Source organism: Haliotis rubra, unplaced genomic scaffold (assembly GCF_003918875.1).
Source record: "Haliotis rubra isolate DU_JTF1 unplaced genomic scaffold, ASM391887v1 Scf691, whole genome shotgun sequence".
Classification (NCBI taxonomy): Eukaryota; Metazoa; Mollusca; class Gastropoda; order Lepetellida; family Haliotidae; genus Haliotis; species Haliotis rubra.
In genome coordinates, this window is record NW_025767403.1 from 350,100 (window position 1) to 376,421 (window position 26,322).

The following is a 26,322-nucleotide window of genomic DNA, read 5'->3' on the forward strand; positions in this document are numbered from 1 at the left end:
CCCATTTCTGGTGTCCCCCGCCGTGATGTTGCTGGAATATTGCTAAAAGCGGCGTAAACCATACTCACTCACTCACTCTTGTTGTCATTGGATGGTTTGCTTCTGTGTTTACATTTCTATCATTGTCGTAAGTGTTCACACCCTTGGCAGAGTGTTTCTGGTTGGCCCCATGGTACTGCTGGACTCGCTGAAGGCAGTGTAAAACATTTCCCTCTCTTCTCCAGCCTATGCCACCTGCCCAGAGAACAGTTTCCAGTGCACAAATGGACGCTGTATCCCAGAGAAGTGGAGATGTGACTTTGACAATGACTGTGGGGACAGTTCCGACGAACGCAGTTGTCGTAAGTGGTCCCAGTTCAAACATTTTTCTTATGACAAACAGAGGCCCAGATAAGCTGCGTATCCGGGTAAAATACGCATAGAAAATTTCCAATTACGCATTGGAAAATAATTGTTGCGTACCAATTACGCATTTAAAATGTCAGATACGCAAAACGTTTAAAACAAATGCGTACGGAATATATTTATAAAAATCGCTTGCGTAATGAAAAAGACATCGATTGCTATCAAGTTGTACTGTTAGTATAGGACTAGTGTTGTACTGTCAGTACAGGATGAGTGATTCTTTATGAAATCATTTCCATTATATTTAAGTTGGTTTTGATTAGGTATGACATAAGGCAGAACATACCTGCTTAGTAAACTTACTCAATGGCATAATACTTAGGTGAGTAAAATGACTGAAATACGTGAAATATGTGAAATACGCACATATTTGAAAGCAGTGGGTAACGGAAAATGAAATACCCACTCAAAATTCATAATACCCACTCCAAAAAAATACAGTGGGTACAGTACCCACATTAGCTAAATCTTATCTGGAGCTCTGGACAAAGTTTGACTAGCATGTACTTTCTTGAAGTTCTCTTTGTTCTTTACCTGGAATCACATACTTCAGCAATAGAACTCCTACAATCATTAGGCACAGTGTCAAACACTTTCAACAGATTTTGGCCTATATTATATATATTTGGGCATATGCACTCACTTTAGATTCATATTGATGCAATAAAAGACTTATTGTCCCTTACGACTTGCCTGAAAATCGATAATTGAAACTTTGAGGTGAACAGCCTTCACACAGAGAACACTTGCCATATATGGAGTGTAAACAATTGCTCCTTACATTGAAAACTGTTGCACGTAGTGTTGTCAGTGTTTGTTAAACTGGTTTCAATCACAAATTGTGCGTAGGATATTCGTAAAGAGCGCTCCAAGGAACATAACTCTATGGGGTTTACTTGAAATATTGTTCGGCTGATAGAGGGCACGTGCGTCGATTTAATGCAATGTTGCATTAATTCATTCCAACTTTTTTATTTAATAATGTAATCTAAATACTGTGAAACCTGCCTAAACCGGCACCCCTCGGGACCGAAATAAAATGCTGGTTTAGACAAGATGCCGGATTAGACAGTAACGATTATCTTCCAACATGGCTGCCATTTACCCTCGTCGGTCTCTCAGTCTAGCTTGCTGAGAGGTGTGTATTATAAGGAACCTTGATTGGGCTGATCATACCCATGTACCCACCGATCAATCACTACTTCATGATTATCTAGCGTGCCAAGAGGATTACTGGTAATTAGTGTATTGGATTACTGGTCCTTGATTGGACCACTCATACCCATGCCGGTTTAGACAGTGTTACTTACAGTTAAAATTGCTTGTTGGGACCGGAAAGGCGTGCCAGAATACGGAATAGACAGGTGCCGGATAAGACAATGTTTTAATGATCATAATATCGTTGTAAAATGGTGGGACCAAAATTTTATGCCAGTTTTGACAGTGTGCCGGATTAGACAGGTGCCGGTGTTGGCAGATTTCACTGTACATATTTTTTGTGTGGAATAAATTATATGGTAGCTTTCCTGAGGGCTGATAGTTAGTATTATTGAGAGAAATGCATTCATGTTTATATAGAAGTGTGGCTTGATATAGTGCCTTTAATGCAAGGTTTTGCTCTTAGGCTTTTGAAGTGAAGAGAGAGAGAGAGAGAGAGAGAGAGAGAGAGAGAGGGGGGGGTGGTGGATTGGGGGGATGTCACCCTTCATGTCCATCTGTCACTGTTCCAGATCACACCAACTGCAGCGCCAACAAGTTCCAATGTCAAAACAACCGCTGCATTCCCAAAACGTGGGTGTGTGACAACGACAATGATTGTCACGATAACTCAGACGAGGTCAACTGCACCACAATGGGTCGGTAACACTATGTACATTCAAGCGATGACGATACAAAATGCATGACTATGAGGTCAAGGCCAATTTATTTGTTTTATGCTATACAGACTATTCAGTTTGGAGAGGTAGTAATAAAAATACAAATGAATTTGTGCTGTTGAAAAAACTTATTAGCAGCCCTGTTAAATTGAACTGAAGTTTTTTGTTGAAACTTGTCTGCTGCTACAAGATATTTTCTATTGACTGTTGCACAGAGGTAATCTTCCATTGACTTGTCAAATGTTTTGATATGTCACCATCTCAAGACCTATGACCAACTGGATAAAGTTTGATATTCGTACTCTTGTCCTGTTGACCCGTGAAGATCCGGGTTAGAATTGAATTCAGTAACCCATGCTTGTGGTAAGACGCAACTAATGGGAGCGGGTGGTCAGGCTCTCTGCCTTGGTTGGCACATGTCATCGGTTCCCAATTGAGTAGATCGATTCGTGTGCTGTTGATCACTCTATTGTCTGGTCCAGAATCAATTATTACCAGACTACATCCATATAGCTGGAATATTGCTGAGTGTTGCGTAAAACTAAACTCACTACTACTCTTGTCCTGTGACCCTACTGATTGTCATGCTTTGCTCACAGCTCCGTGTAGGTCGTGGGAGAAGAAGTGTGGTTCTGGCGAGTGTGTCAGCTCTCAGGCTTACTGTAATGGGATCTTTGACTGCCAGGACCACAGCGATGAACACAACTGCAACCAGACCACCTGCCCACCCTGGCGACACAAGTGTGACTCAGGCAACTTGTGTGTCTCCTTCACCTGGATCTGTGATGGGGAGAGGGACTGTCCTGATGGCAGCGTAGAGGAGCACTGTACAGGTGAGACAGGTGCCTGATTTTAGGAGCACTGTACAGGTGAGACAGGTGCTTGTTTTATACAGTCAAATACTGTTGGTGGGGAGAGGGACTGCCCTGATGGCAGCGACGAGGAGCACTGTACAGGTGAGACAGGTGCTTGTTTTATACACACACAGACACATACTGTCAAACAGTGGGGAGAGGGACTGCCCTGATGGCAGCGACGAGGAGAACTGTACAGGTGAGACAGGTGCTTGTTTTATACACACACAGACACATACTGTCAAACAGTGGGGAGAGGGACTGCCCTGATGGCAGCTTAACGGCGAGAGAAACTGTACAGGTGAGACAGGTGCTTGTTTTATACACACACAGACACATACTGTCAAACAGTGGGGAGAGGGACTGCCCTGATGGTAGCGACGAGGAGCACTGTACAGGTGAGACAGGTGCTTGTTTTATACACACACAGACACATACTGTCAAACAGTGGGGAGAGGGACTGCCCTGATGGCAGCGACGAGGAGAACTGTACAGGTGAGACAGGTGCTTGTTTTATACACACACAGACACATACTGTCAAACAGTGGGGAGAGGGACTGCCCTGATGGCAGCGACGAGGAGAACTGTACAGGTGAGACAGGTGCTTGTTTTATACACACACAGACACATATACACACACACAAGTTTGATGAACTTGCACTCTTCACTGGTACCGATGAAGATCTGGGTTAGAATTGGTCTTTAGTGCTTGTAATAGGGGGCTAATGGGATCGGATGGTCAGGCTAGCTGACTGGGTTGACGCATTACATCATATCCTTATTGCATAGATCAATGCTCATGATGTTGATCACTGGATTGTCTGGTCCTGACTCGATTATTTACAGATTGCTTCCATATAGCTTGAATAGTTCTGAGTGCAGTGTTAAACAACAAACTAACAAAACAAACAATCATTGTTCATTGGCATTTTCAGGAACATTTCTAAGGATGCCTTTGGAGAACTAATCTTGTTTTAGGTGTACCATGCCTCTGGTACCAAATAGTTCCGAACACTGATCTACCTGTCCTATTTGCAGCAACTGCTACGACCCCTGTCACATCTTCAACGACCCCGCCATCATGTCATTCCTGGCAGTTCACGTGCAAGAACCGCTTCTGTATCTGGCATGCTGCCAGGTGTGACGGCTTCAACGACTGCGGCGACAACTCCGACGAAGTGGATTGTGGTGAGTGGCGACAGGCGTAATAGTTGACCATGGACTGTATCCAGGAGTTTACAATCAGTGCCTTTGGTGGCTCTTTGGGAAAAATGTACTTGTTATTGCTAGATTTCGGCCCTGCAGAGTTGTGTTTTGATTGGCGCTACAGACTTGTGTTGATAGCTCTGCAGAATTGTGTTGATTGGCTCTACAAAGTTGTGTTGATAGCTCTACAGACTTGTGTTGATGGCTATGCAGAATTGTGTTGATTGGCTCTGCAGAGTTGTGTTTTGATTGGCTCTACAGACTTGTGTTGATGGCTCTGCAGAATTGTGTTGATGGCTCTGCAGAAGGGACATAAAATGGACCCCAGGAACTAGGGAATAGGGGACATACTAGGGGATAGGGGCTACTAGGGAAATAGGGACATACTACTAGGGACAGGGGAACAGGCTACTAGGGAACAGGGGACATACTACTACTAGGGATAGGCTACTAGGGGAACAGGGACATACTACTAGGGGACAGGCTACTAGGGGAATAGGGACATACTACTAGGGGGACTAGGATAGGACTACTAGGGGGAATAGGGGACATACTACTAGGGGACAGGCTACTAGGGGAACAGGGGACATACTACTAGGGGACTACTAGGGAGGGGACAGGCTACTAGGGGAACAGGGACATACTACTAGGGGACAGGCTAGGGGGAATAGGGACATACTACTAGGGGATAGGCTACTAGGGGAACAGGGACATACTACTAGGGGACAGGCTACTAGGGGAATAGGGGACATACTACTAGGGGATAGGCTACTAGGGGAATAGGGGACATACTACTAGGGGACAGGCTACTAGGGGAACAGGGGACATACTACTAGGGGACAGGCTACTAGGGGAATAGGGGACATACTACTAGGGGACAGGCTACTAGGGGAATAGGGGACATACTACTAGGGGGAACAGGGGACATACTACTAGGGGACAGGCTACTAGGGGAACAGGGGACATACTACTAGGGGACAGGCTACTAGGGGATAGGCTACTAGGGGGGACAGGGGACATACTACTAGGGGACAGGCTACTAGTGGAACAGGGGACATACTACTAGGGGACAGGCTACTAGGGGAACTAGGGGACATACTACTAGGGGACAGGACTACTAGGGGCTACTAGGGGAACAGACAGGGACATACTACTAGGGGATAGGCTACTAGGGGAATAGGGGACAGGCTACTAGGGGAACAGGGGTAGGGTAGTAGGAGGAAGGCTAAGCGGGTAAGTGTGTGGGGGGAGAGGGGGGAGAGAGAGACTCAAAAGGCAGAAAGGGTAGGCTGCCAAAGTCGTAGGAGGGTAGGCTTAGGCTACCAGAGTAGAAGGGGGTAGACTACTAGGAAAGGAAATATTGCTTATTTCATCTCTACCGCTCTTGGCAATAGCCAGCTTTGTGACAGCAGCCATGATTGTAATTATAGTGCAAAATCTAAAATGAAATCTGTCCGTCGCTTCTATTCAGTGGATCTTTCGACTCACCTTGTTAGGTCAGACCCAGGCTTTCTCCTTCACTTGCAACATGACAGCAAGTGAATGTTATGTTTACATTGTCAACGCTGCCTGTTTCAGAGACGACTTGCAGCACCACCGAGTTCTTGTGTTACTCGTCAAACACAGAACCCACGTGCATCAGGGACTCTTGGGTTTGTGACGGCACGAACGACTGCAGTAGCGGGGAGGATGAACGCAACTGCAGTGAGTACACAGAACTTGATTTATGTGTTACCAAGGCTCGCACGGAGTTTAAAAGCTTGAAATGTGAAACTTTTGCTCTAAAAAGGCCCTAAATTCTTTATGTCTTGAAAAGGAGAGAGTGACAAGTATGGGCACGTCACATGGTACGTTTGTGCGGAAAAGGGCAAGGGAGGTAACTCGTGGGTGAGTATTTATACGTCCGCTTCAGGAACTTCAAGGGATTCAAGTGTTCCACTACCATTTGAAAGGGAAAGGGAGATAAGCAAAGATCATGAGTCAGGATAAGTATAAAATTTCAAATTTTCCTTTGAAGCTCCCTTCTTCTTGTAAAATCACTGGAACACTAGTACTCAGCTAATTGAAGTTCCCTTCAATGTAAAATCACTAATTAGTACTCAGCAGCACGAGGTAACCTCCCTTCCAGCGGGAGCAGGGGCCACCTCCACCCATGTGCCTCACTCTCCTTCTTAAGCCCAGTGAGCTGGACGTGAGAGCCTGTGTCTCCCAACACACTATATCCTTTGATTATATTTAGTTAGTTACCTCGTATAGACATCTATAGAGGTTTAGCTAGTATCCTTCAACAATTATATATTGATATTTAGTCATGTTTCTACTGTTTATTCACGGGACGCCGTGTTTGTTTCAGTGGATTACGTTGATAAAAATTCTGTTCTGTTGCAGATTACGTTTTTTATTCTGCTGCTGATCCGCATTTAATATGCCCTAGTTGTACTGCGCCATGTTCATTTTATTCACGTTGCAGTTGCGGTACTAATTTATCCATTTCTGCCTTTAATAAATAATTACTTTGCGTTTGAGACGCCGCAGCAGATAGGTCGCTGCGATGCAGAGTCTAGCCATGACTGATACACCTGAACCCCTCGCCAGTCTACTGCTGTTGGTCGACCCCGGCTCCGTCTGGTGTTCCGCTAGAGTGGTGGAAAGGCTTGGGACGTAGTCCGCCGCCTCAAAGAAGCGTCCTGCTTCCCCAGACATCCCATCGTCGCAGCCGAAGACTAGAGGTTTTCTACTGCATCTCAACGCGACCTCTGAGGGGAAATCAACGAAGTCTACTTGAACTTTCTCAGCCGAGATTGTTCTCGTCGCAGATTTGGACCTGTATGATGATCAGCCGATCATCATACCTGATGTACATCAAAAGAATGACCGATGTCGGCAACAGTGATGTCAGCGCAGATCAACATGCAGCCTGATGTACCAAGGGTCCCGTCGCTACCAACACTCAATGCAGACTTCGCACCCCCAGGGCAGCGTCGACCTCTAAGCGGAAATCAACGAAGTCTACTAGGACTTTCTCAACCGAGATTGTTCCAGCCGCTGAACTGGGCCTCTACGATGATCAGCTGATCATCATCCCCGACGTACGCCACAAGAAGCGACCGGAGACAGCTACAGTGACATCAGCAGAGATCGCCATGCAGCCTGATGTCTCTACACTGACGTCAGACGACTTCCCTGAGGGTCCCGCCGCTAACATCGCAGAGAGGGCACCGACTAATTCGTCGCAGACCATCCCAGATGAACTGTTGCGGCAAATCATGATCATGATGGAGGGCCACTACAGACTGGGAAGCAGCCAGCCCAAGGCCCGAGCCTTCGCGAAGGTTCCAACGCAGACGACACCCCAGAGGCACCCCCATCAGCGTAGCAGCCACGACGAAGCCACCTTCGCGAAGTAAGTCGCAGACCACCTCCACGAAGGACCCAGATGTACAGCTTCGAAGGCCTTCGCGAAGCGGGATAGATCATCACCTTCCTCGGCTTCATCCCTAGATGCGGACTCAGACCGTCAGACCTCACGGAAGCCTTCGCGAAGGTCAAATCGCCGTTCCCCAGGACCGGACGCAGAGGAAGCTTCGCGAAGGCCTTAGCGAAGGACACCTGACTACACGAGAGCTTCGCGAAGCTATCAACATTCTCCTCACAGGTCTCCGAGAAGGTCAACCCATAGACGCAGTTCACCAACACGATCTCAGCGCCGTTAAACGCGCCGATCTCCTCATTACATCACCACGCCGATCGTCTCACAGGTCACCACACAAGTCTGCACACAAGTCTACAGTCAGGTCTCCCCGAGCGTCACCCGACATAGAGATAGAAATACACAGTCCACCATCAGAGAGCATCAACCTCTCATCAGTGATGCTGGGATAGAAAATGATGGAGGCATCATTTTCTCAGACGCTGAGATCACGATATTGGATGGTAAACAATCTAGAGATCTCTTCACCTTCCAAGAGTGGCAACTTCGGCGCAGACATACCTGATAAAGGAAGACGAGGCAGAGCGCCATCACCTTACCTCCAATCGACTTGATTGCTGCGGTGCCACAGTATGTGGACACAGCCTACCATAAAGCCATAACAGTTCAAACGCCAGAGGCGTATGTTCTTGGCATTAATAGATCTAGAACGATCAATGAGATTCTTATCACCAGATTTCGTGACACGACTTCTGAAGATGATAGGATGATCTACTCGGCTCTACTTATGCAGAACCAGCAAGAACCACACCCTGTATGAAGCTAACGCTCATATATTGATCGGTTTCTAGACACTTCGCTAAGGAAGTCCCAGGCCACCTCCGCGAAGGAGCTAGAGCCTCACCAGTTACAAGGGACGTCACGGAGGAGTAGCGCTTCACCGACCCCACATATTGCTGAGTGCGGCGTAAAACAATACACTCACTCACTCACTCCTGTTGAACACAGAGGTCGATTCGCGAAGCAAGCGCCATATATATTATATATATACTGATCGGGCTCTGACTCGATACCTTCGCAAGGTCGCGAAGGCTAAGTGGCTCCAAGTCTACCTCACACAGGAAATCTAGATTGATACTTCGAGAGCTTAGCGAAATCTCCGGCGCCCACCGAGGAATTCTCCTCCAAGGTCTCCATATATTAGCCACTCGTCATATATAGCTACTCGTCAGTCCGTTCAAGACATCGCATAAGTTGTCTATCAACTGTATGCCATATGCCGCCTATAAGCCTACGAAGACAATTGCACAGGCTATTTACAACACAGAACGCCGCTATATTAATTAATCAACGACGTTGCATAGATCTTCACAGAAATCAACCTTTCCGTGATAGATTGCTAGAATATGCAATCCCGACTACGATACGATTATCTACATGCGCGACCATCACGCAGATCTGCAGACAATTCAATATCGAAATTGAACAGCAGCCTTGTTACAGCAGTATAACTCATAATCGCCAAAGTTTCTGAGAAGAAATATGTACAACAAGTTCAGCTTTAATTCTACAATTATGACGATACATTCATGTATACAGTCTACAAGCTGACAACTTGCAAGTTTATTGTACCTTTATATAAGAAAGTCGGAATTATATTCAAAACTGAAGTTACTTTCACGACAGCCAGGAAAATAACCTACCCAGCATTAATATTACAGAGCCAGGTATTTCGCTACCGGAGGTTTCGATGCGTTTACCTTTAACCCTCGAAACACGTGGTCACCGGGTAACTTCGAAGTTACGGTGAAGACCGACGATTATGCTAATATCAACGACGCAAGATTTTATACAAGGTTTTTCCTGCTACACCGGTGACATCACAGCGGGTATTCTACAGAATCAAAATGCCTTGTTCTGATTGGACCGGCGTTGGACAACGACTCCACGAGAGGTCGATCTTAGTTCACAGGTCAAGACTTACGTTACAAGTGACAACTATATATCAGTGAGCGAAGCAAGCCTCCTTACAGTCCAGTTAATCTGAACCTTCATGATTGGGCTGCTTTCTTCAGGTTAGAGACCTCCCCTGTCAAGTTAGGGACGAGGGCACGGCAGTCAGGCAATTTTACATAAAGTTCAACGAGGACAGACACACCTGGTTGTGCACCTACATCGTCAAGGACTTAGCAGAGCTTAATAACTTAGACGACGGGTACAAGTGGATCTAAATCCACAGCGCCTCAGACTACAGCTGAATTTCATAATCAAGCTACTAACACAACTAGATGGTTAGTAAACCTACTTAAACTTTCTGATTGGAGAATTAAAATGGAAGTTTCACCCTCCAACTTGGGGATCTGAATATAGTGCTCCAACACCTCACAAGTGAGGTTTATGAACACGCCTGGATGACATACTTGGACTTCATGATACGATGATTCTATCTATCACGATGGCCAGCAAGAGCACTGTAAATTTATCTCCACCGAACCAAACAGAAGGGAATAATACAACAGATTATTTCCTCTATCATCAACTTACGAGAATGAAATCTCACGTACTATATCTCCGTTTGGATCAGAACTGTCATACTACGTGCATACAAGACGGATGGACCCAATCCGACCCTCCATGAGCTTTTAATACTCATGATATTAGAGCGCTAACTTCTACATTGATCTACACAATGTTATTTGAAATAATGGAGGGTTTTATTTTCTGGAGATCCAATATGGTGGTTGCCAACCATTATCTGAGAGATATCATCACCGAGGACGTCTCAGGTATCCACCAATTCGATCCCATGGTCCTCGCACAACAGTTGACAGTTCCTCGGAGAAGATAAGTCAATCTTACAGATTTCTACTTATCTTATAACAGTACTAAATAGCTACATGCTATATATAATTTACTTAAGGTCTTTTTATCATCACAGTACTATGATTATTACATCATACAATATATAAGTTAACAACTCTACAGAGTTGGTTATTATATATTTACCTTAACTTAATTATATCTTAAGCATAGTACTATACTCAGATTGTAAAAATATATAAGCTAACAAACTCTACAGAGTTTGGGCTATTATATACTAGTAGGTAGCTTAAGCTTATTCATATCTTAAGCTCAGTACTATGTTTATATCATATAAGTATATTAGCTAACAAACTCTAAAGAGTTTTTGCTATTTGGCTTAAGTCTCATCATATCTTAAGCAATATGGTTACATTATAACATGTATTAGCTAACAAACTCTACGGAGTTTTTGCTATTATATATGTAACTTAAGCTTATTCATATCTTAAGCGCAGTACTATGTTTATATCATATAGGTATTTTAGCTATCAAAACTCTAAAAGAGTTTTTGGCTATTATATATTTGGCTTAAGTTTCATCATAATTTAAGCTTTATGGTTACATTATAACTTGTATTAGCTAACAAACTCTACGGAGTTTTTGCTATTATATATGTAGCTTAAGTTTCCTTCAAATCTTAAGCTCAATACTATGTTTATATCATATAAGTATATTAGCTAACAAACTCTACGGAGTTTTTGCTATTATATATGTAGCTTAAAAGTTTCCTTCAAAGCTCAATACTATGTTTATATCATATAAGTATATTAGCTAACAAACTCTACGGAGTTTTGCTATTATATATGTAGCTTAAGGTTTCCTTCATAAACTCAATACTAGGTTTATATCATATAAGTATTTTAGCTAACAAACTCTAAAGGGTTTTTTGCTATTATACAATTAGCTTAAGTTTCATCATATCTTAAGCAGTATGGTTACATTATAAAATGTATTAGCTAACAAAACTCTACGGAGTTTTGCTATTATATATGTAGCTTAAGTTTAATTATATCTTAAGCTCAGTACTATGGTTATAACATAAAAGTATATTAGTTAATAAACTCTAAGGAGTTTTTTTTGCTATATACATTTAGCTTAAGTCTAATCTTATCTTAAGCTTAGTACTATGGTTACATTATTAATCTATAAGCTAATAAACTCTACAGAGTTTTGGCTATTATATATGTAGCTTAAGTTAATTATATCTTAAGCACAGTACTATACTCATATTGTAAAAATATATTAGCTAACAAACTCTACAGAGTTTTGCTATTATATATGTAGCTAAAGCTTATTCATATCAGCATTGTATTAATGTTATATATACTTTATCATAATAAGTACATTGTAATAACCTTTATATGGCAGCTGATAAGTTAGCAGCAGGAATTCATCAGTTCAGTACCTTTATGAAGTTCCCATAGGGTTATTACAATCATCACAGTTCAAATCACTAATTATTAAAATCCAAAGTATTATATATTTCCCACCTCCCTTTCCGTCGGATTCTACAAGCAAAAAGAGCATGAGTCAGGATAAGGAAAAATATGTAATTTTTAGAGTAAAATTGATATTTTATACTTATCCTGACTCATGAGGTAAGCCCTCCCATCCTCCCCACATAACACTTTGGATTTCCCTGTAAATTCAAATGTTGGGCTCAGTATATGAGGAGAGAGTGAGGCACATGGGTGGAGGTGGCGCCCTCGTTCCCGAGCTTGTGGAAGGGAGGTAACTCGTGCTGAGTACTAATTAGTGATTTTACCTTGAAGGGAGCTTCAATTAGGGAGATACAAGTGTTCCACTATGTTCGCAAGAAGAAGAAGACAAGCAAAAAGAGCATGAGTCAGGATAAGTATAAAATATCAATTTTACTCTAAAAATTACATTTTTACTTAAAAAATTACATATTTTTATATTAAACTGAGACATAAAAAATACTTTGCAATGTTCATTAATCAACATTGCGAAGTACCCGTGAAGATTCGCGTTCAATATTGGCCTTCAATAACCCATGCTTGTCGTAAGAGGCGACTAAGGGCATCGGGTCGTCAGGCCCGCTGACTTGGTTGACACATGTCATCGGTTCCCAATTACGCAGATCGATGCTCATGCTGTTGATCACTGGATCATCTGGTCCAGACTCTTTACAGACCGCCACCATATAGCTGGAATATTGCTGAGTGCGGCGTAAAACTAAACTCACTCACTCACCATTGCGACTTAAACTTGCCCATCACAATGATGTAGCTACGAGTTATTTCCCTCTGACGGTCGGTCCCACATTCAACCAACCTCATGTTAGTTCAACTGCTTATGATTTAGATTTGTTTTTATAGGGCCTTAATATTGTTGCCTATTCAAAGCCCTTTAAAGGCCCTATGTTTGGTAGCTGATAATTTGTACGAAGCCTGGTTACAACAAGTGGTCATGGGGAAGAGACAATCTGCATTGCAGCACACACAACTGTTGGCTGTACAGATGAAATGGATTGCTATGTTTCACACAGAAACCAGCGAAGATCCTGGTTAGGATTGATCTTCAGTAACCAATGCTTGTCATAAGAGGCGACTAACGGGATCTGGCGGTCAGGCTTGCTGACTTGGTTGACACGTGTTGACACATCGTATCCCAATTGCGTAGATCGATGCTTATGATGTTGATCACTGGATGGTCTGGTCCAGACTCTATTATATACAGACTGCTGTCATAAAGCTGGAATATTGCTGAGTGCAGCGTAAAACTAAACTCACTCAGTCACTCCATTCTCCATACATGAAGGGGTTCCAACCCCCACCCAATCCCAATTCCTGTATACGTTATGTGTCACCTGCACTGATGTTACCTGCTAGTTATGTCCCAGAATATTTCTGTTATCGAAGAGCAGTGAGGAAGAGCGGTGAGGAAGAGCGGTGACGTAGCCTAGTGGTTGAAGCATTCGCTCGTCACACAGAAAGATCGGTTTGATTCCCCACATCGGTACAATGTGTGAAGCCCATTCTGGTGTCCCCACCATGATATTGCAGGAATGTGCTAAGAGTGGCGTAAAACTATACTCACTCACTTCCTCTCAATTGTTGCAGGCGGGTTGGTGTGTGATTCCGATCAGTTCAAGTGCACCTACTCCTATGGCTGTGTCTCACAAGGGCAAGTGTGTGACGGAATAGTGGACTGTCCGGATCATTCTGACGAGAACGGCTGTGATACCAACACAACAAGTGAGCGTCTCACCAACATTTATCATAAGTACATCACAACGAGAAGTCTAGTTACTTGTTGTGTCAGGTGTTGGCAGAGAAAATAGTAATTTGTTTCACCTGATCTGCAAACCTAATGATTTCTGTTAGGCCATGAAGAATTAGATTGCCTAGAGGCCTAGAAAGATAAGATTCCTTTGAGCTAAAGGATGATGCGATTTCACAACACACCCATGCAATATGCCCAGAGAGACAGATTTCACAATACACCCAGAAAGACAGATTTCACAATACACCCAGAAAGACGGATTTCACAATGCAACCAGAAAGACAGATTTCACAATACACCCAGAAAGACAGATTTCACAATACAGAAATTTCACAATACACCCAGAAAGACGGATTTCACAATGCACCCAGAAAGACAGATTTCACAATACACCCAGAAAGACAGATTTCACAGTACACCAAGAAAGACAGATTTCACAATGCACCCAGAAAGACAGATTTCACAATACACCCAGAAAGACAGATTTCACAATACACCCAGAAAGACAGATTTCACAATGCACCCAGAAAGACAGACTTTACAATACACCTAGAAAGACAGATTTCACAATACACCCAGAAAGACGGATTTCACAATACACCCAGAAAGATGGATTTTACAATACACCCAGAAAGACAGATTTTACAATACACCAAGAAAGACGGATTTTACAATACACCCAGAAAGACAGATTTTACAATACACCCAGAAAGATGGATTTCACAATACACCCAGAAAGACAGATTTTACAATGCACCCAGAAAGACAGATTTCACAATACACCAAGAAAGACGGATTTCACAATACACCCAGAAAGACGGATTATACAATACACCCAGAAATACAGATTTAACAATACACCAAGAAAGACAGATTTCACAATACACCAAGAAAGACAGATTTCACACACCCAGAAAGACGGATTTCACAATTCACCCAGAAAGACCGATTTCACAATACACCAAGGAAGACGGTTTTCACAATACACCCAGAAAGACAGATTTCACAATACACCCAGAAAGACAGATTTCACAATACACCCAGAAAGACGGATTTCACAATGCACCCAGAAAGACGGATTTCACAATACACCAAGAAAGACAGATTTCACACACCCAGAAAGACAGATTTCACAATGCACCCAGAAAGACGGATTTTACAATACACCAAGAAAGACGGATTTTACAATACACCCAGAAAGACAGATTTCACAATACACCCAGAAAGATGGATTTCACAATACACCCAGAAAGACAGATTTCACAATACACCCAGAAAGACAGATTTCACAATACACCCAGAAAGACAGATTTCACAATACACCCAGAAAGACGGATTTCACAATACACCCAGAAAGACTGATTATACAATACACCCAGAAATACAGATTTCACAATACACCAAGAAAGACAGATTTCACAATACACCAAGAAAGACGGATTTCACATTATGCACAATAGACTACTACATCAGGCTTCCCTCCCACATTGAGATGGTACACTCTAAAATATTGTTGAAAGCTGTGTTAAAAGCCCAACTTACTAATAATTAAGAGGCCCAGAAAGATTCATGTGTGCCTGTTGATTCCTTGCTGTTGTGATCATTTTTCCACCAAACGATCTCACTCTTGGCTGTGTGACCTGTGAAGATCTGGGTTAGAATTGATCTTCAGCAACCCATGCCTGTCGAAAGAGGCGACACACAGGATCAGGTGGTCAGGCTCGCGGACTTTGTTGACACATGTCATTGTCTCCCAATTGCGCAGATCGATGCCCATGCTGTTAATCAATGGATCGTCTGGTCCAGACTGGATGATTTACAGCCCGCCATCATATAGCTGGAATATTGCTGAGTGCAACATAAAACTAAACTCACTCTTGGCTGTGTACAATATCTAGTACTTGTCAGCGGTACTGCAATTCAGAGTTGCACCCCTTAGACATGCCAGAATCCTGTGATTATATGTTCAAACCAATGCTTCAGTCTTATCATCAGTCTTAAGTAACATAATTAGTCATTAGTTGGTTTCACTAAAGTGGTAAATGTTTGCGACATTCATTATTTGGGGATCCTCCACCCTTTAAACTGTCCAGCTATCTTGTAGTGAAAATACTGTTCCAAACTGTGGTCCCTCTCCCCCTCACTTACTCATTGACTAAAGGCCAAGTCACTTATACCACTGAAATGCTGTTAAGGCTTAACTAAACTCACTCCTGATTAATCCGCCTCAAACTGAAGTACTTGTGCATCAATCAATCAATCAATCACTCACTCACTCACTCACTCACTCACTCACTCACTCACTCACTCACTCACACTCAGCAATTCCACTTCAACTCAAGTATTGTGAATCAATCAATTAAAAAAAACCCAACCAATTATTCAATCAATGTTTCCTCCAGCGAGTCCACTCCCCCCGACAAGCACCTGCAAGCATCCCGAGAAGTTCTTCCTGTGTCCCCAGGAGAAAACCTGCATTCTGTGGTTGTATGTGTGTGATGGAAAGACCGACTGCATGGATCGGGCTGACGAGAACCTTCCCATGTGCACAGCAGGTACGTTCAAGGATACAACACATGTTGTATCACACCACAGGCTTTAAAACATGTTGCTTTTATTTTCAGCATTTAAGGGACAAATATGGACTTGTCAACCAAGTATTGATACATTCTTTGAGTGGGGTATCCATAAATCGCATCATGGTGTCTCATTAGGTTGGTGGGGTAGCATAGGAGTTAAATCGTTCACTCGTCACGCCAAAGGCCCGGGTTTGATTCCCACATGGGCACAATATGTGAAGCCCATTTCTGGTGTCCCCCGCCATGATATTGCTGGAATATTGCTAATAGCAGCATAAAACCATACTGACTCGGTAGGCTACTCAAGCTAAAACTGGCACTATATATGACGAGTCACCTGTTTTTCAGAACTAGTTATAACAAGGCTTTATCTATAAGGAGTCTGCAGTTTATCAGAACTAGTTATAACAATGCTTTATCTATGAGAATTCGGCTGTTTATCGCAACTAGTTAAGTTTAACAATGCTTTATCTATACGGAGTCAGCTGTTTTTCAGAACTAATAATATCAATTATCTAGAAAAAGTCAACTGTTTATCAGTATTTGTGACAATAGTTGTAGCAGCACTTTATCAATATGGAGTCAGCTGTTTATCAGTACTAATCATCTCTGTCTGTTATCTGTTACAGCAGCCAATCGTTTATCAGTATTTGTGACAATGGTTATAGCAGCACTTTATCTATACGGAGTCAGCTGTTTTTCAGAACTAATTATATCAATTCTCTAGAAAAAGTCAACTGTTTATCAATATTTATGACAATAGTTATAGCAGCACTTTATCAATATGGAGTCAGCTGTTTATCAGTACTAATCGTCTCTGTCTGTTATCTGTTACAGCAGCCAATCGTTTATCTGTATCAGCCAGTGCTTCCAGCGAAAGCATCACAGTCACCTGGAATTCCAGAGACAAAGTGAAAGCTGGAACCAAGTACATCATCACATGTCTGTAAGGACAATCATAGAACCAGTTCATCATCACATATCTATAAGTGCAATCATAGACCCAGTTTATCATTATATATCTGTAAGTACAATCATAGACCCAGTTTATCATCACATATCTATAAGTACAATCATAGACCCAGTTTATCATCACGTCTCTGTAAGTACAATCATAGACCCAGTTTATCATCACATATCTATAAGTACAATCATAGACCCAGTTTATCATCACATATCTATAAGTACAATCATAGACCCAGTTTATCATCACATATCTATAAGTACAATCATAGACCCAGTTTATCATTATATATCTGTAAGTACAATCATAGACCCTGTTTATCATCACGTCTCTGTAAGTACAATCATAGACCCAGTTTATCATCACGTCTCTGTAAGTACAATCATAGACCCAGTTTATCATCACGTCTCTATAAGTACAATCATAGACCCAGTTTATCATCACATATCTATAAGTACAATCATAGACCCAGTTTATCATTATATATCTGTAAGTACAATCATAGACCCTGTTTATCATCACGTCTCTATAAGTACAATCATAGACCCAGTTTATCATCACGTCTCTGTAAGTACAATCATAGACCCAGTTTATCATCACGTCTCTATAAGTACAATCATAGACCCAGTTTATCATTATATATCTGTAAGTACAATCATAGACCCAGTTTATCATCACGTCTCTGTAAGTACAATCATAGACCCAGTTTATCATCACATCTCTGTAAGTACAGTCATAGACATAGTTTATCATCACGTCTCTGTAAGTACAATCATAGACCCAGTTTATCATCACGTCTCTGTAAGTACAATCATAGACCCAGTTTATCATCACGTCTCTGTAAGTACAATCATAGACCCAGTTTATCATCACTTTTCTGGTTTTATTGTTTGTTCATTAAGCCGAGGACCCGTCTCCAATTCCCCAGATGGGTACAATGTGTGAAGCCCATTTCTGGTGTCCCCCAACGTGATATTGCTGGAATATTGCTAAAAGTGGTGTAATACCTGTACTCCCTCACTCCTCAGGTAGTGCATTATGTGGGGTAGCCTAGTGGTTAAAGCCTTGGCTTTTCACACCGAAGATCTGGGTGCGATTCCCAACATGGGTACAATGTGTGAAGCCCATTTCTGATGTTCCCAATGTGATATTGCTAGAATATTGCTGAAGAGCTCGCTCGCTCACTCATTCAATCACTCTCTCAATCACTCACTCAATCACTCACTCAATGTTTGGGTTGCAGTGACACCACGGACAGTACCAAGTGGGTCAACAGAACAGTAACTGATGTGACACAGTTCACACTGAAGCACCTGCAACCCGTCACAACGTATAAAGTGGCCGTGTATGAGAAGGAAGGTGAACTGATCCATCGCCACTCCAACGTTCTCGCTGTCACTACACTGGAAGGAAGTGAGTAAGGGGGATTAACTCAAGGAGGGGAGATAACTCACTTAGAAGAGAGTTGGCATTGGTTTGTTTTGGTTGGTCCATTTTCCTTGTTTTAAGTTAGATATTTAAAATACTGCTTGCTTGTAAAAGGTCTTTTTAATGTATTCATATTATTTACTTCTGCAGTTCTTTCTTTGTCTCAGCCATGGGCATTCAAGAGATGTTATATACCTCCTCGATGTTCCTTAATATCTGGGAGGTGGGATAGCCCAATGGTTTAAGTGTTCACTTGTCACTCTGAAGACGTAGGTTCAATTCCCTACATGGGTACAATGTGTTAAGCCCATTTCTGGTGTCCCCCGCCGTGATATTGCTGGAATATTGCTAAAAGCGGCGTAAAACTACACTAACTCACTCACTCAGTCCTTAGTATCTTCTGTATTCTTAAACCTGTGAAGGTCCGGGTTAGAATAAACCTTCAGTAACCCATGTTTGTCGTAAGAGGCGACTAACGGGATCAGGTGGTCAGGATCGCTGACTTGGTTGACACATGTCATCAGTTCCTAATTGCACAGATCGATGCTCATGCTGTTGATCACCGGATTGTCTGGTCAAGACTTGATTATTTACAGACTGCCGCCATATAGCTGGAATATTGCTGAGTGCGGCGTAAAACTAAACTCACTCACTCACTCTGTCACATGACGCTGATACGCCATGATACATAACGAGTAGTGTTGAAGGTGGAGTTGAGCTGAACTCTCTCTTACGACATTAACAATCCAGGGCCCCGTTCCTCAAAGGGATTGTAGCGCTAAGATGATCGTAACTCCCATACTTTAACATAGACTTACGACAGTCGTAGTGCCACAATCGCTTTCAGGAACAGGGCCCAGGACCCATTTAACAAAGTTAATGTAGCGCTAACTCCTATACTGTAACATGGACTTTAGCGCTAACTCCTATACTGTAACATGGACTTACGACAGTCGTAGCGGTAACTCCTATACTGTAACATGGACCTATACTGCTTAAGGTCCATGTTACTGTAACATGGACTTACGACAGTCGTATGCTGCGGTAACTCCTATACTGTAACATGGACTTTAACAAAGCTAACTCCTATACTGTAACAACAGTCGTAGCGCTGTCCATGTTAACATGGACTTCTACCACACGACAGTGGACTTGCGCTAAGGTCCATGTTACAGTATATGGACTTACGACAGTCGTAGTGCCACAATACTGCTTTCATGGACTTTGCTTAACACAGTTGTTACATGGCTTAACTCCTACATGCTGTAACTGCAACATGGACTTACGACAGTTGTACGACAGTCAACATGGACTTACGCTAACTTCTCCTATACTGTAACATAGACTTTTAGCTAACTCCTCCTATGGACTGCAACATGGACTATACTGTAACATGGACTTACGACGATTCGTGGCGCTATTGCAACTGAAATCTATACTTGTTATAATACTCTAAAATACTGCAACATGGACTTATGACATGGTCAGTAGCAAGTAACTCCTATATTGCAACATGGAAATCACTTTAGCTGATCTGATGTTATAATACTCTAAAATCAACTTCCTCTTCTCTAAATCATCCATACTGAGGATCACTGAAAATGTCTGCTAGCAAGTAAACAAAGAGGGATAACTCTTCACAAACTAATGAAAAAGGATTAACGGAGTTGTTTCTCTTGAATAAAACCAAGCACTTCATAGCTGGTCAAGGTTGTTTATACTAGAAATCCAATTAAACACATTCCTAAAATTCTCAAAAATTTCTGGTCATACTATATATACTTCCCCCTTCTTCATGTACCATTAATGCTTGACAACGGTACAAGAATCTGTATCGAAACGTCGCACTCACGAATAAAAAAGAAGTTGTTATCCAAAAAGTTTGCTCTGTATTGAATTTTTTATGACCTGTATAGTATCAAGGGCCTGCTTCACTTAAACTGATTGAAATACTGCTAAACATGGGATGTATCCAGACTCACTCACTCACTCACGCACGCTGGTGTTTTCAGAGCCTGGAGTACCAACCCATTTCATGTGTCACATGTGGAAGGGAGAGACTCTGCAGGTGGTAATGCAGTGGAAGGCTCCCCACCTCCGTCCACAGGCTGTGTATCAGTACAGGGTAGGTGGACCTATATCACACACAACCACACCTCCACCTCCATCCCCAGGGTGTGTATCAGTACAGGGAAGGTGGACCTATATCACACAACCACAACCACACCCCCCACAGGGTGTATGTGTATCAGTCAGGCTGTGTATCAGGGTAGGTGGACCACAACCACATATCCCACCTCCGCCCACAGGCTGTGTATCAGTACAGGGTAGGTGGACCTATATCACACACAACCACACCCCCATCTCCGTCCACGGCCCACGGCCTGTGTATCAGTACAGGGTAGGTGGACCTATATCACACACAACCACACCCCAACTTCCGTCCACAGGCTGTGTATCAGTACAGGGTAGGTGGACCTATATCACACACACCCCCCACCTCCGGTCCCAGGCCAGGGTAGGTCCACAGGCTGTGTATCAGTACAGGGTAGGTGGACCTATATCACACAACCACACCCCTATCTCCGTCCACAGGCTGTGTAACAGTACAGGGTAGGTGGACCTATATCACACAACCACACCCCTACCTCCGTCCACAGGCTGTGTATCAGTACAGGGTAGGTGGACCTATATCACACAACCACACCCCCACCTCCGTCCACAGGCTGTGTAACAGTACAGGGTAGGTGGACCTATATCACACACAACCACACCTCCCCACCTCTGTGCCCACAGGCTGTGTAACAGTACAGGGTAGGTGGACCTATATCACACACAACCACACCCCCACCTCCTCATCCACAGGCTGTGTATCAGTACAGGGTAGGTGGACCTATATCACACACAACCACACCCCCACCTCCGTCCACAGGCTGTGTATCAGTACAGGGTAGGTGGATCTATATCACACACAACCACACCCCCACCTCCGTCCACAGGCTGTGTATCAGTACAGGGTAGGTGGACCTATATCACACACAACCACACCACCCCCACCTCCGTCCACAGGCTGTGTATCAGTACAGGGTAGGTGGACCTATATCACACACCCCCACCTCCGTCCACAGGCTGTGTATCAGTACAGGGTAGGTGGACCTATATCACACAACCACACCCCTATCTCCGTCCACAGGCTGTGTATCAGTACAGGGTAGGTGGACCTATACCACACACAACCACACCCCCACCTCCGTCCACAGGTTGTGTATCAGTACAGGGTAGGTGGACCTATATCACACACAACCACACCCCCACCTCCGTCCACAGGCTGTGTATCAGTACAGGGTAGGTGGACCTATATCACACACAACCACACCCCCACCTCCGTCCACAGGCTGTGTATCAGTACAGGTTAGGTGGACCTATATCACACACAACCACACCCCCACCTCCGTCCACAGGCTGTGTATCAGTACAGGGTAGGTGGACCTATATCACACACAACCACACCCCCACCTCCGTCCACAGGCTGTGTATCAGTACAGGGTAGGTGGACCTATATCACACACAACCACACCCCCACCTCCGTCCACAGGTTGTGTATCAGTACAGGGTAGGTGGACCTATATCACACAACCACACCCCCATCTCCGTCCACGGCCGGTGTATCAGTACAGGGTAGGTGGACCTATATCACACACAACCACACCCCTACCTCCGTCCACAGGCTGTGTATCAGTACAGGGTAGGTGGCCTATATCACACAACCACACCCCGACCTCCGTCCACAGGCTGTGTAACAGTAAAGGGTAGGTGGACCTATATCACACACAACCACACACCCCACCTCCGTCCACAGGCTGTGTAACAGTACGGGGTAGGTGGACCTATTTCTCACACAACCACACCCCTACAAGCTGACTATCTGTAGAGGATAGGTGTATCACATCACACCCAAACCCCCATGTACGCCCACAAGTATACCAACAAAATGAAGCAATATTAACTTTGTTCCTCAGCTACACTACCAGGACACTACCCAGGCTGGTGACAGGATGGAGATTATTCCCACAACGAGTTCCACCACCAAGAGACAGTACTCGTACACCCTCACCTCCTCCCAGCTGGAGAAACACCATCACTACAAGATCTGGGTGAGTCACTGACAGCTGGATGGACCAATCACAGCTAGTTGTGAGTGATTGACAGCCATGTTTACCAATCAGAGCTGGGCGTTAATGATTGGCTGACACGTGTACCAATCAGAGCTGGGTATGAGTGAGTGATAGTGGATAGAGCTGTAGACTTAGTGCAGGACAACCATGATCAGTGCATGGTGAATCTGACAAACAGTTGACCAATCAGGGCCCGATTTCTCGAAACAAACTTAAGTCTGAGTTTTGACTTAAGTTTGTGTTTTTACTCAAATTTGAAAAAAACGCAAGTAAATGCATTTCCCAGAATGAACTGGAATCGATATTGAACTCAAATTTGGTAGACAATTTGATTTTGGTAAATAGATTTCTGAAGTTGTTTGGGCTTTTTTTTGCAAAAATTCAGTTGAGTTAAAAATTCAGCTGTTTCAAATTGTCAAACTGAGTTTGAATTTTGAGTAAAAACTTAACTTTGTTTTGAGAAATTGGGGCCAGGGCTTTGTACAAGTGATTGCCAGGGGTGGTGAACAATCACATCTGGGTAGGTGAATGACAATTTGTATTGATGTTGTTGTAGTTCCAGTTGCTGTTAAGTTATCTACTGATGGTTGGACCTTTCTGGGCTGGATGAAAGTGTTTGGCACATGAGAGATTAGGAAGAGTAACTAATAGGTGTTTAAACAGCAGCATTGAAATGTTAGCATCTGCAGTGAAGTAAATAATCCAAATCCAGGTTATAATTGGTCCTCAGCTACCCATGCTTCTGAACCATGAAATTCAGTTTATAATTGGTCCTCAGCTACCCATGCTTCTGAACCATGAAATTCAGGTTATAATTGGTCCTCAGCTACCCATGCTTCTGAACCATGAAATTCAGGTTATAATTGGTCCTCAGCTACCCATGCTTCTGAACCATGAAATTCAGGTTATAATTGGTCCTCAGCTACCCATGCTTCTGAACCATTAGATTCAGTTTATAATTGGTCCTCAGCTACCCATACTTCTGAACCATGGAATTCAGTTTATAATTGGTCCTCAGCTACCCATGCTTCTGAACCATGAAATTCCGGTTTTAATTGGTCCTCAGCTACCCATGCTTCTGAACCATGGAATTCAGGTTATAATTGGTCCTCAGCTACCCATGCTTCTGAACCATGGAATTCAGTTTATAATTGGTCCTCAGCTACCCATGCTTCTGAACCATGAAATCCAGGTTATAATTGGTCCTCAGCTACCCATGCTTCTGAACCATGAAATTCAAGTTATAATTGGTCCTCAGCTACCCATGCTTCTGAACCATGAAATTCAGGTTATAGTTGGTCCTCAGCTACCCATGTTTCTGAACCATGAAATTCAGGTTTTAATTGGTCTTCAGCAACCTATGCTTGTCGTGAGAGGCGACTTATGGGATTGGATGGTCAGGCTCGCTGACTTGAATGATGCATGTCATTGAATCACAAATGCGTAGATCGATGCTCATGATGTTGATCTCTGGATTATCTGGTCCAAGCTCTATTATTTACAGACCCCCACCATATAGCTGTAATATTGCTGAGTGTGGCGTTAAACAACCAACCAACCATCCCATGCTTCGTGTATCGATGCTTCTTGTAGGGGCCTATAAAGAGGATTGGGTGGTGAGGTTGGTTGACTTGGTTGATTGATACATATCATTGTAAATCTAAGTCAACATGTTCTTTAATCTGATTGGTTGGAAAACATGATCGAATGGTATTTGATTCCCGGAAACTTCAAGACTTGACACGTACGAATATCGCACACAATTTCATTGTTGCATCATCAGCAGTGGTGACGTCATTCAAATCACATTGTGACGTAAAGTCGGAATGATGTCACAAATGAGCAGTTCGAGATGCTACTATGGGAGACAACGGAAACAGTCAGCTTATGACACTTCACTGCTGTACCCGTACTCAATGTCAATGAGTGCAGACAGTAAAACCCATGGTTTACTTTTGTGTTTACAATGTCGATAAACATCATGTGTTGGCCAGGAATGTTTCATTTGAAATTCCAAATGAATTCCCGTGCTTCAAATACTCAATAATACCCGGAAATTGGCCAACACATGATGTTTATCTCCTAATTGTATCTAGCTACAAAGACAGCTGATCATATTGTCAGTCACTGGATTGTTTGGTCCATGCTGGATTATTTTTGTACAGCTTAAATATTACTGAGTGTGATGATAAGTAAGAAACTGAGTGAGGAATCTTTAAAAGTTCTAAAGTTTGGTTAGTGAAATTCTGTGAAATTGTCTATGCAGGTGACTGCTGTGTCAGATGGAGGAGAAAGCGACCCCACCAATAAAACCAGCATCACCTTCCAACACCAGAACTGGAAGCCAGTGCAAGGTGTCAAGGTGACCAAGTCAAGCAATACCAGCATAACTCTGTCATGGACAGCAATCAAAGGCGTCGAATCGTATGTGGCCACCATGCGGCACCAGCTGTCTTCATTTGATGATGACTTGGAGACAAAGAAAACAGTGAAGAATGCCACTGCAACATGTGAGTTGTCACTGGAGGGGAGATAACTCATACAGGGGAGATAACTCTTGTTGAAAACCACTGCAACATGTGAGTTGTCACTGGAGGGGAGATAACTCATACAGGGGAGATAACTCTTGTTGAATACCACTGCAACATGCGAGTTGTCAATGGAGGGGGAATAACTGATACAGGGGAGATAACTTATGTTGGAAACCGCTGTAACATGTGAGTTGTCACTGGAGGGGTGGAAATAACTGATACAGGGGAGATAACTCATGTTGGAACCCGCTGTAACATGTGAGCTGTCACTGGAGGGTTGGCAATAACTGATACAGGGGAGATAACTCATGTTGGAAACCACTGTAACATGTGAGTTGTCACTGGAGGGGTGGAAATAACTGATACAGGGGAGATAACTCATGTTGGAAACCACTGTAACATGTGAGTTGTCACTGGAGGGTTGGCAATAACTGATACGGGGAGATAACTCATGTTGGAAACCGCTGTAACATGTGAGTTGTCACTGGAGGGGGAATAACTGATACAGGGGAGATAACTCATATTGGAAACTGCTGTAACATGTGAGTAGTCAGTGGAGGGGGAAGTATCTCATTCAGTGGAGATAACTCACTTTGATCATTGCCACTGTAGCATATGAGTTCTCACTAGAGGTGAAATGCCTCATCCAGGGGAGATAACTTACACTGAAGAATGTCAATATAACGTGAGTATTCAGTCGAGGGTACACCTCAAACAGGAGCAATAACTCATGTTAAAAATGTTAATTTAACAGGTTAGTACTCT

General features: G+C 43.2%; 1 protein-coding gene across 1 annotated transcript in view; it reads left to right on the forward strand.

Moving 5' to 3' along the window:
• The window catches only part of LOC124258402 (sortilin-related receptor-like), an 80,717-nt gene that overhangs the window by 39,163 nt on the left and 15,232 nt on the right, over nucleotides 1-26,322 (forward strand). The window contains exons 23-34 of the mRNA XM_046692498.1: nucleotides 225-341; nucleotides 2,136-2,261; nucleotides 2,882-3,115; nucleotides 4,175-4,338; nucleotides 5,878-6,046; nucleotides 13,718-13,852; nucleotides 16,283-16,435; nucleotides 17,297-17,405; nucleotides 18,667-18,836; nucleotides 20,864-20,976; nucleotides 22,871-23,005; nucleotides 25,293-25,536. Coding sequence (XP_046548454.1) covers nucleotides 225-341; nucleotides 2,136-2,261; nucleotides 2,882-3,115; nucleotides 4,175-4,338; nucleotides 5,878-6,046; nucleotides 13,718-13,852; nucleotides 16,283-16,435; nucleotides 17,297-17,405; nucleotides 18,667-18,836; nucleotides 20,864-20,976; nucleotides 22,871-23,005; nucleotides 25,293-25,536 — 1,869 coding nt within the window. The remainder of the gene's footprint in view (nucleotides 1-224; nucleotides 342-2,135; nucleotides 2,262-2,881; nucleotides 3,116-4,174; nucleotides 4,339-5,877; nucleotides 6,047-13,717; nucleotides 13,853-16,282; nucleotides 16,436-17,296; nucleotides 17,406-18,666; nucleotides 18,837-20,863; nucleotides 20,977-22,870; nucleotides 23,006-25,292; nucleotides 25,537-26,322) is intronic.